General features: G+C 34.4%; 1 protein-coding gene across 1 annotated transcript in view; it reads right to left on the bottom strand.

Moving 5' to 3' along the window:
• Nucleotides 1-11,290, bottom strand: part of LOC106064383 (heat shock protein 75 kDa, mitochondrial-like) — a 29,799-nt gene extending 18,509 nt beyond the window's left edge. Inside the window, exons 1-12 of the mRNA XM_056038510.1 lie at nucleotides 11,117-11,290; nucleotides 8,323-8,499; nucleotides 7,072-7,154; nucleotides 6,814-6,963; nucleotides 5,638-5,709; nucleotides 5,361-5,530; nucleotides 4,573-4,682; nucleotides 4,301-4,374; nucleotides 3,395-3,557; nucleotides 2,766-2,879; nucleotides 703-772; nucleotides 117-264 (exon numbers count right to left, since the gene is read on the bottom strand). Coding sequence (XP_055894485.1) covers nucleotides 117-264; nucleotides 703-772; nucleotides 2,766-2,879; nucleotides 3,395-3,557; nucleotides 4,301-4,374; nucleotides 4,573-4,682; nucleotides 5,361-5,530; nucleotides 5,638-5,709; nucleotides 6,814-6,963; nucleotides 7,072-7,154; nucleotides 8,323-8,499; nucleotides 11,117-11,255 — 1,470 coding nt within the window. The 5' untranslated portion in view covers nucleotides 11,256-11,290. The remainder of the gene's footprint in view (nucleotides 1-116; nucleotides 265-702; nucleotides 773-2,765; nucleotides 2,880-3,394; nucleotides 3,558-4,300; nucleotides 4,375-4,572; nucleotides 4,683-5,360; nucleotides 5,531-5,637; nucleotides 5,710-6,813; nucleotides 6,964-7,071; nucleotides 7,155-8,322; nucleotides 8,500-11,116) is intronic.
• Nucleotides 11,291-18,210: the final 6,920 nt, after the last annotated feature.

Raw genomic sequence — 18,210 nt, 5'->3', positions numbered from 1 at the left:
AAATGTTTTCAGAGTAAACAATATCATTTATCACACTACTAATGCAAAAACAGGATAATAAATAATTAAAAAAAAATAAAAATTTAAAAAAATCTATATTTATCAAATTGACTCACTCGAACTTCCTGCTCTCCTGTTGTCACAATGCCTTCTCTAAAGAACAGACCATAGTCCTCATAGAATGACATGTAATTTATAGGATCTTTCTTGGCTTGTTCTGAGAAAAACTTGAGAAGCCTTGTGGTCAACACCTGTCTTAATTTCCTACATGCAAAAAAAAAATTAATACTGAAGTAGTTAATAACAACAGGTATAATATATAAGAACTTATTAATTAATTAACACTATTTCACCATGCTACATAAAAGAAACTCAATAATTCAGAACCTATGGATCATTTTGAGTCAGTACTAAGTTATCAAAAATATGAACAAACAATCAGCATATTTTTTTTTTTAATTTTATCATAAAAACAATTTTTACATGATGAAGACAAATAAGTAAATGCTAAAATGAGACTGGGCTAATATTAGTTGTCCAATGTTCTGACCTCAGATGGCCCCATGCTGTGTCAACAAAGCAGCCAGCTCTGTGGCCCCCAGTTAACAACCCACATGGCTGAACTGAGGACCTTGTTATTGGCATGGTCATTCATCATTGGCCTGCAATGATTCGTCCTCCAATCCAACTGCAGTGACTTACCTGATAAGTGCACTGTCTTGAAGTAACTCTCTGCTCAAGTTTAATGGTATATCTTCACTGTCAACCACTCCTAAAAAGCATACATATAAACTAATACAATAAACGAGTAACATATAAAAGGCTTAAATATTTATAGAATAAAAAAATTAAGTCCCTGCCTGAGACAGCATTGAAAACAACTCAAGAAAATTTCAATTTTTGGGTTGTTTTTTTATTTATCTAGTCTAACTGCCTAGAAGATAGGAGGGCTTGAATGCTATATAACTTGCTACTGACTGAGGCAGGACATAAATAAATAACTGCGGTTTAATTTCTGGAGTAGGAGTTTAGTTACATATTTTCTGCTATTCAAAATGAAAGACAGATTAAGGCTATATCAGATGTGGACAAAGTTAGTCCATCTAAAAGTAGCAACTAACTATTGCAGCATAAAAAAAATTAAGGAACCAGTATCATAAGAAAAATAATAATGGTAACAGTAGAAGCTGACTTGGATTTCCAATTGTGATGACATGATTGAAAGTAGTCAGAACAAAATACCTCAAGATTTAGTAATTAGATTTTCTAATTAATGACAAATGTATGAACAAATGTTTGATACACATATTCAAATTTAACTTTTTTTTATGGTGTAGGTAAAAGTATACTAATAAATGCATTTGAAAAAAGTGTCAGCAGGGGTGCCACCCATGAGACCAAGTAAACCCTGAAACCCGAATTTCCAAATTTTACAAACCCTAAGATCATAAACCCCAAACTTTACCAACCCTGAAACGTACCATATTACAATTTAAGCACCAAAATTTGACGAAAGAAGAACAGTAAATTACTATCTAAATCTATATCATAATATGCCCCGGCATATTTTAAATATGTAATTAGCAAGCCTATCATTATAATAAATAGAGTTTGTGTGTAGTTATTGATAAAGCTTGTAGTACAAGTTAAGAGGATTATAGTACAATTTTATATTAACAATGTTTGCGCCCCCCCCCCCCCCCCCGAGTTATTTTAAATGATGTTTCTCTCTTAACATTTTTTCCCTCATTATTCCTTTGAAGCAGCCTACTTTAATCAACATTGATAAAACTGATTCCATCAATGTACATGCATGGACAAGTAAATCTATTGCAACAAGATATAGATCTAATTGATTTGAGATTTAGTTTCTAATATTTAAATGTAGACCTAGATGGCTAGAATGTGCTTGTACATAATTTGTATAGATCTATTACTGATCTTATCACTAATGACCAATCAATCAAGCCTCTAGGAGGCGAACGCGATCTTATTAATTTAATTAATTCTTCAATCATTGATTCTAGTTCTGATCTAAAAACAATGTAAATATGGTTATCTATTCAATCCTAAATCTAGATCCTACCTCTAGAATACTCTAGACCAATATAGCTCTAGACATAGGCTCTCTATGGAATCTATAAAAATATAAAACACAGAAAGAAAAAAAAATCTAATTTCGCACTCATGAATTTTTTCTTTCTATTTCTAGGTACGCGAGTAGATCTAGACTCGACCTTGCCTTAATCTAGACTAGATCTATACTAAATACAAGACTTTACAGTCAACATCAGATCTAGATTGATCATAGAAATAGATCTAGACTCTAAATCGAACCGAATCGAGGCGCCTTCGGTAGATCTAGATCTATAGAATGTTTACACGCTAAAAAAAAAAACTGTAAATAATACTTGGTGTGCATGCAAATCGCGAGATATGAAACTGGTGGATTTTGTTTAAAAATGGCGGCTCGCGCGACCAGAAATAGCAAACTAAAATTAATGGGGAAAATGATAAGAAACTTCGAAGAAATTCTACTAAAAACCCGGATTTTAACAAAATTGTAGAAGGCAAACCCTGAGTGGGGAAACAACGGACCCCTGAAAACCCGGATTTCCGGGTTATTCCGGAAAAGTTGCACCCCTGTTTGTGTCAGATATAAGAGAAGAGATGTACTTATGTTTCATTTAGAGTTGTTCTACATGGATGAGAATCAGAAAACCTTTGTTTTGTACAAATTCATTCAAGCTTATCATTCCATTTACCTTTCACAAACCTCAACCACTTAGGGAGGACATGGTTAGCCCTGGCAAGAATTAAAACTTTTCTGCTGTAAAGCGATACACCGACCTCTGTCTCCCTGCTCATATCAAACATAGCTTAAAAAAACAAAAAAAGCATTAATTAAGAAATATTTTAAAACAATATCTGTTTTAGTAGTCTATTTGCTGTCAAACTTTTAATTAAAATTTGAGAGAATTACAGGAGACAGCTGTTGTGAAAATCCAACATTTACATTTAAGTGGAATCTAAACATCATTTAAAGAAAGTAGATAACAGATGGTTAAATAGCTACCACTACTGTATCCTTAGTTTACTTTAGCAACTCAACATGACAGACTCAAACAACTCTAATCTTTGAGCAAGCTTTAAACATAGGATGATACTTAAGTCAGAAGAACCTAATACATTAATTTGCTTTTAACTTTACAGAGTTGGTCAAGGAAAAAAAACACAAGCTTTTAAGATTCTAAACTTTTGAGAAAGACGTAGACAATGAATGTTTACTCAAAAAGCAATAAGAAAAAAAGTAGTCTAAATGACCTTCCAGTCTACACTGACAATGGCCTTGCTTGTGGGAGCACTAAATTTAAAATTCATATTGGTGACTCACTTGGTTTATATTCAGGGACATAGAAGAGTGCTCTAATGTTTAATGGAGCATCTGTCTTGTAATGAAGATGGTAACGTGGCTTGTCATAAACATTGCCTATAAACCTGTAGAACTCTTCGTGCATATCTGGGGTAACATCTTTGGGATCCATTGTCCACAAGGCCTACAGTCATGGAAAATAATTAGAATTCATTTATTTCAGTTCATTCAACAATTACATCAGAAGTATTAGTTAAATAGTATGCTACATAAGAAAGGTGTAGTGTGGCTTGTCTTCAAATCCGGTTTTAGAATTTTAAGGGTATTCATCTCCAATTGATACATGACATTAGTCGGGAAAAGGTAAAGGTGGTTGGTCATTGTGCTGGACACATGTCACCCTCATTAAAAGCAGGCCGTTATACCTAGATTCAGATATTTTTTTTATTAAAACACTAAAATCACACTATTTTCCATAACTAGATCTACATTTGTTCTTTTTGAAATGTTTTCAAGCATGTGCAAGAAACACTGTTGCAAACTGGGTGATAATCAATGACAATGATTTCATGATTTGCTAGATTTAAGCCTAATGTAGTTAAAGCAACTGTGCACGCCTAAAACTAAAGGAATCAGAAACCATGAATGAACAGTGCACACACTAGTTTGAAATCACATAATGAAATAAATAATACAAAAAAATGCTTAACCCAACACAATTTAATTTTTTTTTCACCTGAACTCAGATCATATGGAAGACAATAACAATGCTACAGAATGATGGAACAAATAAAGCTATTTGATGCTTTACAAAGAAACATTGTCTGTTGCATGTCTACAAAAGACAATTTTATAGTAAAATTAAGTGCAATTCAAAACTGATGCTAGGACTTAGTGAAGAAACACTGACTCCGCTGATGGGCTCACCTGTATGATGTTGGCACGCTTGCCATTCAAAAAGATAGGGACACCAACAAAGTTACTGTACTTCTTGACAATCTCTGTCATTCAAAAATAAAATCATTATAATATAATAATTATAATTCTATCATACTAACATGTAATAAATTGTTTGTTCTTGAATATTTCTTTTAGAATTGCTTTTTTTTTTTTTTTTTTTTTTTACACATCTCTCCATCAAAGTCTATCTGAAAGTCTTACAGTTAAAGCTTACAGCATAAAAATGTTCACCAAAATACCTTTAATGACTTCTTCTTTGGCAAATTGATAACAATCTCCTTTGAGATGGATGACAATCTTGGTGCCTCTGTCCACTCCTTCAGCGTCTGTGATTTCGTATTTCCCTGATCTGAACTCAAAAGACATTTGTAAATACAAAAAAAAAATACTTTTTAAAAAAACAAAACAAAGCTTATATTAATTAGTTTGGATCAGTCATGTAATTAAATTTCTAACAGATAGATCTAGACTAGCAATAATAAATCTGAGTGATTAGAAATATTTTCAACATTTGTTTTTGTTTACACAATTTCATGCTTTTATATTTCTCAATATTCTATGATCCTATCAGTTGTCTGGACCAGTTGGAAAGGGGTGGGAGAGAAAGAACAGGGTATCTGGGTGAATGACCTGAATTAAAAATAGTGGGCTAAAGCCTTCTCAGGCTTCTCAAGCCAATACAGGAACCATTCTGCTAGCGAAGAGCTAATGAACATGAAAGATTGTATAGTTATCTATTGTTTATATTTTTTATGTCTGTATTCACTAAGCCGCAGACGACAACCTATAAAGGGGACTAATTAAGCTTATACCACTACTTTAGTCAAGTACAGTTTCCTTCCCTTGTTCGAGATACCAAACAAAATAATTAATTACCAATTTTTTTTTAGCTAATGGGTTACTTTTTTTTTTTTTAAATTGACAGACATAGAGTTAGCTGATATAAGCTTTGTAAAAAATTAAACACACTTTACACACATGTTAAAAATGTACTTGAACATTAAAAAAAAACAATTCAAACCCTCACCCATCAGAGGACCACTTGTAGGCTGCAGAGCCAGGCTTGAAAGACTTTGTGTAAACATCCACTTTGTCACCAACCATGAATGTTGAATAAAAGCCAACACCAAATTGACCAATCAAATTACTCTTGACATCGCCGGCAGAAGCTTTCTCAGACAACTGGTCTAAAAATGCCTATAAATATGAAGTTGGAATTTTTATTTGTTTGGTGGTTGAATGTAACAAAACCACAAAAAAACATTATTTTTATATATTTACAAATTGAAGGCATTAATACTGACCTTGGACCCAGAACGGGCAATAGTGCCAAGATTATCAATAAGTTCTTCTTTAGTAAGCCCAACTCCTGTGTCCTAAAACAATAAAAGTTCAAAGATTTCGGTTATACAGTCCATATAGTTTAAATCTATTTCCTTCTAAGTAATGGTATTTTCATATAGGATACACCACTAATCAGAGCTGGCCTTAGCAGTATTTGTATGATGTGCTGACATTAACAATGACAAAAGATTTACCTATCGCAGGGGCCCCCTCAGGTATAGGGTGGTTGCCCCACTAATCACCCACAAAGGCTGCTCTGGTTCTATGTTTATCTAATAGTTCAGGAAGATATCCAAATAAGAAAACAAAATTCAAAAAGTTTTTTTTTTTTTATATTACACCACAAAGTACAAAATATAAAAAAAAATTTTGTTGGTTTATGAAACTAATTTTTCATTTTAGGGACATGACTATTAAATGTGATAGTATTAAGGTGTAGTTGCAGATGCTTTTACAGGCCCATGTAACATGATGAAAACATTTTCACAAAACTTGTTCCTCGTTCCATATCCTAGGACTAATTTGTACAAATGCTCTTTCTTGCCCAGCGCTATTAGAGCATGGAATGGGTTGCCTGAGCTAGCCAGGAAAACCAGTGACTTGGCAGAATTTAGGTCATTGGTTAATACGCATGACGCGTAGGAGGTAATCATCTTCTTTTTAAAGTAACGTTTGTATTATACAAGATAAGATAAAACTAATGTAGTCTGTAATTGCCTTTACAAAATAGTTACTTTCATGTATTGCCGCAGCACAATTTTTTGTATTAGATATATTCATGAGTTTGTAAGATTTTCATTATAAATTACTTCTTAGATTCTAAACTTGTAGGTTGACAGGAAATAAATTATGGAATGTCATCTTTATAACAAAATAATTAGACAGAGAGGCCACTATTAGGTTATCTCTGATTTGAGTCAGTCATGTTTAAAAATCTCACTTTAGTTATAAAAACAAGAGAACTTGTCTCTTTGTTTTCAAATACTGCTTTTGAAGTACACACATGAATACTGGGATTTTAGGGTGCGGCCAATTACTGGTATATAGCTTCATTTTGTTTATTTAACAAATACTGTATACTTCAATTAGTTTCACACTAAGACAAGGGAAAGTAAAGCAAAGAAACTAAAACTTGCCTGGATAGTGAATGTCTTTTTATCATCGTTGGTGGCTATGTGGATCTCTAGTGGGCCAACCTGGTCACCCACTTCAGCGCCTGTCAGCTGGTAGTAGCGCAGCTTTTCTATGGCATCACTTGAGTTGGAAATCAACTCCCTAATAAAAACCTGGGATCATCAAGAATGACTGACATCAAAGTAATAAGGCATTAAATAACACTAACAATATCAAATGCTCAGAGGCAGGTAATTAATAAAATAAAAAATGCTGTTTACTTCTTTCTCGGAGTACAGGGACTTGGCAACAATGTCTAAGAGTTTTCTCGTCTCTGCCTGAAACTCATGAACATCTGCAGGACCTGAAAAAGATTACACAAATCTTATTTATAAGCAATTCTCAAACAGGCTAGTTAATAATTATCACCCTCCCCCCGACAAAAGACATTGTATTAGACATTAAAGTAGGAGTTAAGTAGTTAGTTTGTTACTTCCCATCACTCCTGCAAACATAGGTGTGAACCTCTAAGCATATTTTCAGATTGCAGATATTAATTGAGAAAAATGTCTTTTAGAGTACAGTTTCAAGTTTTAGTCCACTGTATTTTGATTAACAAAAAACATTTGAATGTTAGCAGCTAACCCAGATCTCAAGAAGTTCTGAGTAACAGGTCTTCTTTTTCTTTCTAATTTTTCATGTTGGTGGGTTCAGATCAGTAATACATGAGATGAACCGTGCAGTGGTTTCCAGATCAGACAGTTCTCCATATAGTTTTTCTTATATAGAAAGGTTTTGGGGCCAGAGTCTTTTTGGGCCTCTTGATATAGTACGCAAATTTGAAGGACATGGTCAGCATTCTCTGGTGATGCTCCACAAGGGTAGGTTTCGCTTGTCTGACTTTAGCTTCCGGAACATAGGTTGTCTCATTCTGTTATGTTATTAGGTAGAAAAACTTTGCATTGGTGATGTCCAGATAGATAATAAAGGGGGGGGGGGTCCTTTTTCTTGTCATTGGGATGTTTTTGTACACTCTATTATTTTTCATCATTTCTTCTGGGTAGAGAGGGATTTTCATTTGTTTGTGTTCTTCCATCTTTGGCCAGTGTGTCTGCTTATTCATTGCCTATTAATATCAACAGGTCTCTTTTAAACATCTTACTATACAGCAACTGCAGGAGGTCTCTCTGATATTTAGATCTATAACATAAGTGAGTTTGTATGTTAAAACCAGAAGATTTAATGGACCAAATTCCGATGATAATATAAAAAAAACAAACAAAATCATTGCTATATGCAAAGAAAGCAAACAATAGAGTAAAAGCCAGACATTTTTAAACATTAGGATAATGCCTGATGGAGGACTTTTCCTCCTCCTGCCTGGAGAATGTCTGGTAACCATATGCGTATAAACATCTTGGATTAACATATATATATATATATGCACCTAAATGCTCATTTAAGCAGGCTGTAATAATAATGCATGATCAATACATTAAATGTTGTGTACACATAAATCCGTAGAGTTTTACCTTTGCCTCTTTCTGTATCTTTGATGATGGAATGATAGTCATCTTCTGCTTCATCTTTCACACCCTCTTGTGTTGTGTGTAGCCTGATTGAGGTCAGAAATGATCGCTGTGTACACCTTTGAGATGTGAATGGTAAAATGATGTTACCATTTTTCACATTTAACTTTTGTGCGGGGGCTGAAAAACATGTTAAAATTTTATTTTTTTTAAAGAGAAAAAAAAATCTCTCAGATCTAAATCAACAACAGACCTAGAGCTAAATTAATACAAATATGGTCACATTTATTAACATTCTTAACATCTTAATTTATTAATGAACTAGATCTAGATATGTCAATTGTTATGATTCTAAACTGACTGTTAGGAAATTTCAATTAGTGTTAGGGCTAGAACTAGAGGTGAGATGGATTCAAATGCTTTGAAATATTACATATTTTAACAAGGACAATATTGACCCTGTAATAGTAATGAAAAGTGTTTTTTTTTTGTTGTTGTTGAGACTCACCCTGAAGTATGTTTAAAAATTTTTTTGGTTGAAATTTCAGAGAAAACCTTAGCCTTAGATATAGATGATACAATGATGATATTGAACTTTACAGAATTACTAGGTTTTCTATAGAATCTAGCATTAAAAGGGGTGACATAGTGGTTCAGTGATAAAGCGCTCAGTCTCCAAAACAAGGGGTCGTGTTCAAATCCTGATAAAGACAGGGTGGTTTTCTATAGAATCTAGCATTAGAAGGGGTGACATAGATGATAGTCACTAGTGGTTCAGTGTGAGTGATAAAGCGCTCAGTCTCCAAAACAAGGTAGGTACTTCGATAAACTGACCTAGATCCATTTTTTTTTCTCCCAAAAAATGGCTGAAAAGTGTGTCAGCACATTTTACCCTTTTTTTAGGGGTGGTCATTTCCATCAAAGTTTTAGCATATTGTATTTGATTTGAGGACTAATTATGATTACTTTTTGTAAACATAAGATATCAGAGATCATTTTTATTTGCTTTTGAAGCCAATCTGTTAAATTTTTCTTAACAAAAGTTTATGTGAAAGTTGACATTTTTACAACTTTTTTCCTATAAAAGTTACAACAATGCTGTTTGCTACAATAATTTATCATATTATGAAATGTGTATATTTCAAATCTCATTAAATTCTCTTGGCGCACTTTAAAGATATTTGATATTAAAATTAACAAAGACAAAGAAGGGTAAAATTTTCTTTTTTAAATAAAATAAAAGTGTTTATGGTTACAACAATCTCACTAATTCTATTGAATTTAGCATGTTAATATATATATATATGTGCTAAGTTTGAACTTTGTAGCTTGGCGCACTCTTTAGATATTAATTTTCAAAGTTGATGGTAAAAATCTATTTTTAGTAACAACCAACACTGTGATTTACTGGAAATGGTTAATTTCTGTCTATCACGAGCTATTTTTAGAAGCACAAATAGGAATTTTTCATTTAGATTAACTTTTATAGTGTTTGAATGCTAGATTATGGAGAGGGAATGTGTCTTTATTATAATGAATTTGTAATCTGCAAATTTTAAAGTAAAAGTTTAATTACTTTAAAAAATAATATTAAATATTAAAAATTTTTTTTCAGATTTTTAGCTCAGCAAACTAATAATTAATTTTTTTTTCTGTGTGTTGTTTTTTTCTATTAATATACATGTAAATTAATAGTTAATAAATGAGTACATTATATTTTTAAAATGATGAGCTATTATTGCACAAAAATTCAAGTAAAAAATCTTTTAATAACTTCTAAAAAAATCGCAAGGTTTCTTTTTTATTTTATTGTCCGAAGCAAGAAATTTTTCATTTACAATCTAATTTTTAAAGCATTTAAATTAAGGCATTTTAAAATGATTAATTGCCAGTGCTCTACAAAAAGGTTAAAACAGTTTTTTTATGAAGTTTATGAAACTTATAGTCATTAAATTTTAGGAAATATTTTTCTGCGCAGTGCTATTTTCATTTATAATTTATAAGAATTATCTATTTGATGCATATAAATAGCTATTTAAATACAGTAGAATTATAATTAAACAAAATAAAACACAATACAGATCTCTGATTTGTTTTATTTGTGATTTTTGGGCTCATATGATGACAAAATCACATATATTTTTATTTTTTTGTCGAAGGCTTTTTTTTATATATTAATTCACTTTTTTCAAAGATTTTATTGCTTGGTCTTATTTTTTAAATTTATTTTAACAGAATACTGGTTAATGTAAAAGAGTGTGAAGTTTCAACCCCATATCTTTAAGACTTTTTATAATACAGTTAATAAATTGTTAATTTAAGTTCAACTGTCAGTTGTTTCGGTCACAGATTTTTTTTTAATTTACAAAGGCTAAAGAAGGCTCATTTTTGGCCACTAAAAATTTTATAACTTCCCTCACAATTAACTCAGCAATATAAAATTGGTACCATTGGAAAGCATTTCTCAAGCGCTATCTAACTAAATAGGTTCCATTGCATTATCATTATGATCATTTTGAAATTTTTATCGAAGTACCTAAACAAGGGGTCTTGTGTTCAAATCCTGATGAAGACAGGGATTTCAACACTACAGCCTACAGTGGCTACAGCCTACAGAGTAACAGACGTACTCAGTGTACTGGTCTGGTACTACAGACACAGACACTGACAGAGTTACTGTTACTGATTTAATGATTACTAAACTCAAATTGAAATTACTGACTAACTCACTGAGTGTGACTGAGACTGAGTACAGTAGAGTAGTGTAAACCAAATCTATAAAATAGATAATACTTACATGCAACAAATAGATCTCTTTTACTTGACACGTACAAAGGAACACATCGTAATGAATCATTTTTTAGCTTAAGTTTCAGAAGATGAACACTATTGAAAGTTGACCTAGCACGGTAACATGTTCTGATGGAGGCAGCCATTTTAATGCTGAAAAAGACCGGATCTTAAAGGTCAAGTATAGGTCATGAAAAAATAAAAAGTAAAAAAATATGAAAAATTCGCATTATTATTCTATAATGATTATGATAAAACAAGGTTAAAGATAGTTTGTGTGAAAACACAAACTCAGAATCGGCCCTTTAGTTGGTCCATTCAGGCAGGTAAAGAAAAAAAAGAATGTATCAATATTTTCAGCATTATTAGTTGGTTAAATTGTTGGAAAGAACCAAGCAAAAACCCATAGTCCAGGCCAGGATATTATCAAGAAAACATTAAAAAAAAAAACACTTTAAAAAAAAAGCTTCTAATAAGTATAATTGTATCAATCAGTTTGGATTAGTCATGTAATGGTGACCTGTCTGATCACTCCCCAATAGAAAATGGCGCGAAGCAGGGCAGTATACTTGCTCCTACTCTATTCGCTATCTTCTTTGGCGAGATGCTGGACCGAATGAGGCAGCGATTGCACGAAGGCATCTACATAAGGCTTCGTTCGGACGGCAATGTGTTCAATCTTCGACGTCTACAATCCCATACAAAAAACAAAGGAGATGGTCATAACGGTTAAACAAAGCTTCTCTATGCCGATGATTGCGCCCTGCTAGCTCACAATGAACATGATCCCCAGAATGCGGTCAACGAATTTGCATACACTCCTGCCTGTTTCGTTTTATCTATAAACCTAGGGAAAACAGAAGCCATGTTCCACAAGTCACCCTATAAAACCTACTCAGCCCCAAAGATCACCATAAACGGACAACCCCTTAAAGTGGTAGACCACTTCACATACCTAGGTAGTATAGTATCAAACGACACCTCACTTTCAAGGGAAGTTGATAACCGTCTGGTCAGGGCCAGTAGCGCTTTTGGACGCCTTCAGGCGAGAGTTTGGAGGAATAAATCGCTCCGCTTGCCTAAAAAAAATCAAGGATTACCAAGCAGTGGTTCTCTCAACCCTACTATCTGGACCTGTGACATGGGTACACTACAGATAGCAACTAAGACTACTTGAGCGCATTCATCAAAGATGCTTGCACTCCATCATGGACATACGGTGGCAAGACCGCACTACAGACAGCGCCGGTATGGACAGTATAGAGGGACTTCTTATGGTCCGTCAGTTACGCTGGGCAGGGCACGTATCCCGTACGGGAGACGAACGTAGGCCAAAGGCAGTCTTTTTTGGTGAGCTAAATGTGGTCGACGTAACAGAGGCGCCCCACGGAAACTCTTTAAAGACCAGCTTTGGCGCCAAATTGTCTGACATAAGAAGTGAGCACCTGGTTGCATGCAACCTCAGAATGAGACAGCTAGAGGTCACTCACAAAGGCCGCGGGATACATATTTGAGGACAGACACAGACAGCGAAAACAAAATCTAAATCGACCACCTTCGGACAATGGTTATTCTTGCCTTGGGTGTGGCAAAATATGTAGGTCATAGCTGGGGCTGCGCAGCCACGGGAAATACTGCATTCCTCACTACTCTTTGGACTCGAAGACAAGACTTATTATTATTATTAGTCATGTAATTAATTTTTTTTTATAGATCTAGACCTACAACAATAAATCTGTGCGATTAATAATATTTTAATCAATAGTTTTTTATTAGCGTTATTTCCTGGTTTTAGCATTCTTGATACGCCATGATCCTATCATTTTTATTGACTAATTGGGAACATTAGGTGGGGGTAGAAAGAAAGGGATATTTGGGTGGATTTTACCGTAATTGGTTTTTAAAAGCATTTAAAAAAAAATGCTTTAAAAGAGATTACAGTAAAATTCACCCATATTTCCATTCTTTCTCCCCCCCCCCTCCCAAAAAATAATTTCCCAAACTGGTCCAAATAAATGATATGATCATAGCGTATTGAGAAAACTAAAACACAGTTGGTTTAAAGAAAAAAAATCTTAAACGAAATGTAATTGTATGAAATAGTAAGTAATTAAGTTTGAAATATTTTTACCCCATTTTCCAAACTGATCCAGAGAAGTGTTAGGATCATTGCGCATTGAGAAAGCTAAATGGCTGCCTGGTCGTGCGGTTTGCGCGCTGGACTGTCGTTCAGATTTATCGATGGTCCAGGGTTCAAACCCTGACCGCTCACATCCCCCGTCGTCCTGCGGGAGGTTTGGACTAGGAAGTAATTATATTCAACTCTGAAGCAAAAAAAAAAAAAAAAAAATCAGGAAAAAAAAAAGATAATTGATAAAATATTTTAAATCGCACATGTCTATATAATCTAGATTTATTACAACTTGATCTAAATGACTGATCCAAACTAATTGATACAGTTACGCTTAATATAGGCTAAGATTTGTTTAAAAATTATTTTATTTTCTCATGATTTTATTGTTTAGGTGGCAATAGGGATCTCTCACTAAAAAGGGGGGGGGGCTTGTTTGTTTTGTCTAAGTACAAATTAAAGTAACCCTTTCAGACTTTGTCATCTATAGGGCACATGAATTTTACATCATCTGTTTCTATGGCCCATGGTTAACGAGGGTTTTATGTGACCAGCACAACAACCATTCACATTTACTTTCCCAAACGAAAAACAGGTACCAATTAAAGTTGGGTGGACTTAGGGGCGTTCTAAAAATCCCGGAATTAAAAATCCACAGTCATCACCGATATTCGAGCCCGGGAACTCTCGGTTCGGAACCAAGCGCTCTAACACTCAACCACTTCGTTCCCTTATTTTGAAATCTCTCCCAATCTTTCTCATTTCATTTCTCTACGTTTTTATTTAGGTTCCACTGCCACCGCTGCTCTCAGGGCCGGCCCTGACAATTACGGGGCTCTATGCGAAACCCACATAAGGGACTGCGCCGACCAAGGCTCGAACCAGTGACCCAGTCCCTTATTTTCGCAGCATTTAATTCACTACTTTCTCTCTTAAGAACGTAGTCCCTGGTGCTGCTGTTCATTTATGCTTAATATATGTATGTATCACATTTGTTTCAGCACCTAGCTTCAACTCTATATTTATTTATGGATTCTCCGCAATGTATGCAAATTTCCAACATGAAAACCTCATGGAAAACAAAAAAATATTGAGAATTATTCTTCAAAATGTTCACCGAGCAATGCCATAACACCTACAATTCTAGACCTAGGTATTGATTCGGGGATTTATAATTTGTATAAAGGGGTTTAGCCTATAAGCAGTGACAGATGGCGCTCTTTACTGATTCCATAACTAATAACACGTCAGTAAACTGATACTGCCTTCTCAGATTGCACTTACCGTTTGCAGAGTTCGCTATTGTGTCTGGGTGAGAAGGGGCAATAACTAGTTTTAAGAATCCGGAATTCTCTCCCCCTGTTTTTTCATTTATTTATTTATTTATTTTTTTTAAAACCCTCAGTTGAACAAATTTTGAATTCATGCAATAAAAAGAAACAGAATACAAACAAACTGTATGACGAGACAACGCAAATCTATTTTATGCTTATGAAATACAATCGCTGTGGCTCCACTTAAGTTCTATGTTCCCACCCTGATCTAAGTGTTGTTTTTTTTAAGGAGGATAATCTGATTAAATCAATACAACAAAATTGCAAAAAAGCAAATATAAACAAAAAGAAATGTGCTAGGATTTTAGCACAACATAAGGAAGACGCTAATGGAATAAATTAGTTCTGGTCTGACACTGCCCTCAACAATTGTCTACACACAGGCGTTGCCGTATGTTAGATGGTAATAGGCAATCAAACATCCAGATCGAAATGCGAGTTGATAAAACTTTTTTTTTATTTTTTATTTTTGTTTTCCTTTCGATATGTAAGAATTAGTACTTCTAATACCTATTGTATACACCTAGTTCCCTTCTCTTCCACCAAACTGTTACTGACCTTACCCCACCCCCAACATACATACGAGAGAGAGAGAGAGAGAGAGAGAGAGAGAGCGAGAGAGAGAGAGAGAGAGAGAGGAGTGGTCAAGGAAAGAGAGGAAGAAGAGGAGATGGGGAAACAAACAAGAGAGAGAAATGGAATTATGATAGAAAGGGGAGGCTAAGAGGATTGAATGTGTGTGTGTGTGTGAGAGAGAGAGAGAGAGAGAGAGAAGAGATGGAAATAGGAGAGAAAGAGGAGAATGCTAAGAGGAGCCAGGGAGGAGAGAGTTATGAGAAAGGGACTAGCAAAAAATAAGAGGGAGAGAAAATGTGAGAGAGAAGGAGAGAGAGAGATGGGAAGACAGATAGGTAGGAAGAGAGATGGAGAGAGTACAGAGACTAAAAGAGAGCCAGGAAAAGAGAACATTTTACGAGTGAGACAAAAAAAATATTCAGCACTGAACAAACGTTCAACGTTCACAAAATATTCTTAAAGCTTTATCCGGGGGGGGGGGGGGGGCGGTGATGGAGATGAGGGGAGGGGTCTGGTCGAAAAAAAAATGGATTCTGAAAATAGGAAGGGATGGGGATTATAAGTAGTTCAAACTTTTTTTTTATTGTAAGCCTTCTTGAACCTGATCTACTATGAATACTGAACATGTTGAATGTATTATTCATAGGATCAGACTTTGAAATCTAGATTGCAATGACTTCAATCCACCGGGTCTCAGCAAACCTTCAGGATAAGGATCGACTTGAAATACTGAAACTAGGCGTGTACCAGACCCGACCTGCACCTAGTGATCATGTAGAACAGTGTTTCCCAAACTTTTTCCTGAACGGAACCTCGCATTCTGCGTTTTTAGAGGAACACTTTTGCTTATTTTTTAAAGAGGTTAATTCACGTGGTGGCCTACTACAGTTTTTTTTTTTTAGCAACACTGATATAAGGGATTAGTGTCGTCCCTTGCCGAGTATCCGCTCCTGTTTCTAGACAGTGTTTGTAAACCTGCGCACGGAGAGAGATAGAGAGAGAGAGAGAGAGAGAGAGAGAGAGAGAGAGAGAGAGAGGGAGAGGAGGGGGAGGGAGAAAGTGAACGAGAAAGAGAGAGCGTGAATGAGACAGAGAAACAGAGATATAATAAATGAAAAAAAACTGTCATAAAATCCACATATTGATAAAACTATAAAAAAAAATCAAACAAAGCATTAGCGTTTATTAGAAGAAATTTCTATAAATCAAATAAGAACATAAAACTAAAATGTTATTTTAACCTTGGTTAGGCAAATAATATAATATGTATCCTCTGTTTGGCACCCCTCAACTCAAGAAAACATCAAGAAACTGGAACAGACACAAAATAGAGCAGTGAGATTCATAACAAACGAATATTCACATTTGACTAGAGTAACACCTTTAGTAAAATCATTAAATTTAGAAAGCCTTAAGGACAGAAGACTCAAAACTATGTAGCAATTATACAAACATAAAACACTGAACCATAATCTTCAAATACAAAAACAAAATCTAATAAAATACTCAGAATGACACAAAGATAAAGGCACATTTCTCGTTCCATATGCTAGGACAAATTTGTACAAATACTCCTTCTTCCCTAGTGCTATTAGAGCATGGAATGGGTTGCCTGAGCCAGCCAAGAAAACCAGTGACTTGGCAGAATTTAAGTCATTGGTTATCATGCATACGTTGACCTAGGAAAACGCGTAGGACGTACATTATTTTTTGAAGTAACGTCTGTATGATATAAGATAAAATAAGATAAAAGAGAGAGAGAGAGAAAAAGAAAGAGAGAGAGAAAAAAAAAAGAGACAAAGTGAGAGAATGCAAGAGAATATTGTAAGGAGAAAATAAAATGTATATTTATTAAATTTATTCTCGTCATTATTGTTTGTTTAAAAAAAAAACAACAACAACATGTTAGAGGGTGGTGGTAAAGCCAAGTGGTAAAGCGCTTGGTTAACTGACAGGTCACGAGTTCCAATCCCGGCGAAGAGTATTATTTTCAGCTTCGGGATATTTAGCACCCGAGTCTACCCATAATCAAAAGGGTACCTTACATTAAGTAGCCATAAAAGTCAAAGTGGTTGGTCGTTGTGCTAGTCACACGGCACTCTCGTTAGCAGTCGGACATTAAAAAAGATAAGCTTTACACCCTCACAAGATTTGAAAGAACTATAAATAGACCTGTTATTTAAAAAAAACAACAAAAAAACGCCTTTGCCGTCACCTATCTATTAGTTCACTGTTTCCCAAACTTTTGATATGTGTAGGCGTTGACCCCTTTTAAAATTTGTGTAACACTGGGTACCCCTCAACCCCCTACCTCTCCAGAAATGTACTTGAACGAGAAAGATGAAATTGTTTGTGCTGTGATTTCAGATCATCCTAATTTGGTTTCCTGGTTGTTAATTTTAACCTGAGAAGCGGTGCCACGTCCAATAGTCTGTCCCTTTTTTTTTTCTATTTAATGCCTACAACTGCTGACCAACCAACTTCACATAAATATAAAGTTAGATAGAATGGGTTATATTTCAGAATGTTGTCTGTTAAAACAGGATACATATGCTGCATTTGTAACCAGAATGATGTTTAAGTACATGCCTTATATTTATTTTTCAAGACTCCGTTGGAAGCCAATTCCAACAGTTGCTCTTCTACCGCGTGCGACAAACCTTCTGGCAAGGATGTTGTGCTAATGTAAAATGTTATCCATTGAATATTATGTTTACATCACTGAAATAGTTTTTTTTAAAGCTAAATTGCGAATTGTCTCAATGCTGTGTTATGTATTTCTGAGTGTTAGAATCCATTTTAGTTATCGAACTTTCTGTGGACTTGTGACGAAAGGGAGACAAGTCACTCCTTCGTTACTAACTCTTTTGTGACATACATTTAGTTTTGCGATGCAGCGTTCACTTTATCTTGACCGTGAGATGATTTATCTGCGAAGCTTTAAAATTACTTTTTATTGCCATTATTATTTGTAAATCAAAAACTATAAATCACTTACAATAAAGTAATATGTATATACGCTTCTTACAAATTATTTCCAAATGCCACAATATTAAGTAT

Source organism: Biomphalaria glabrata, chromosome 8 (assembly GCF_947242115.1).
Source record: "Biomphalaria glabrata chromosome 8, xgBioGlab47.1, whole genome shotgun sequence".
NCBI lineage: Eukaryota > Metazoa > Mollusca > Gastropoda > Planorbidae > Biomphalaria > Biomphalaria glabrata.
Note: the sequence above shows the minus strand (reverse complement) of the source record. Positions and strands in the feature narration are given on the sequence as shown.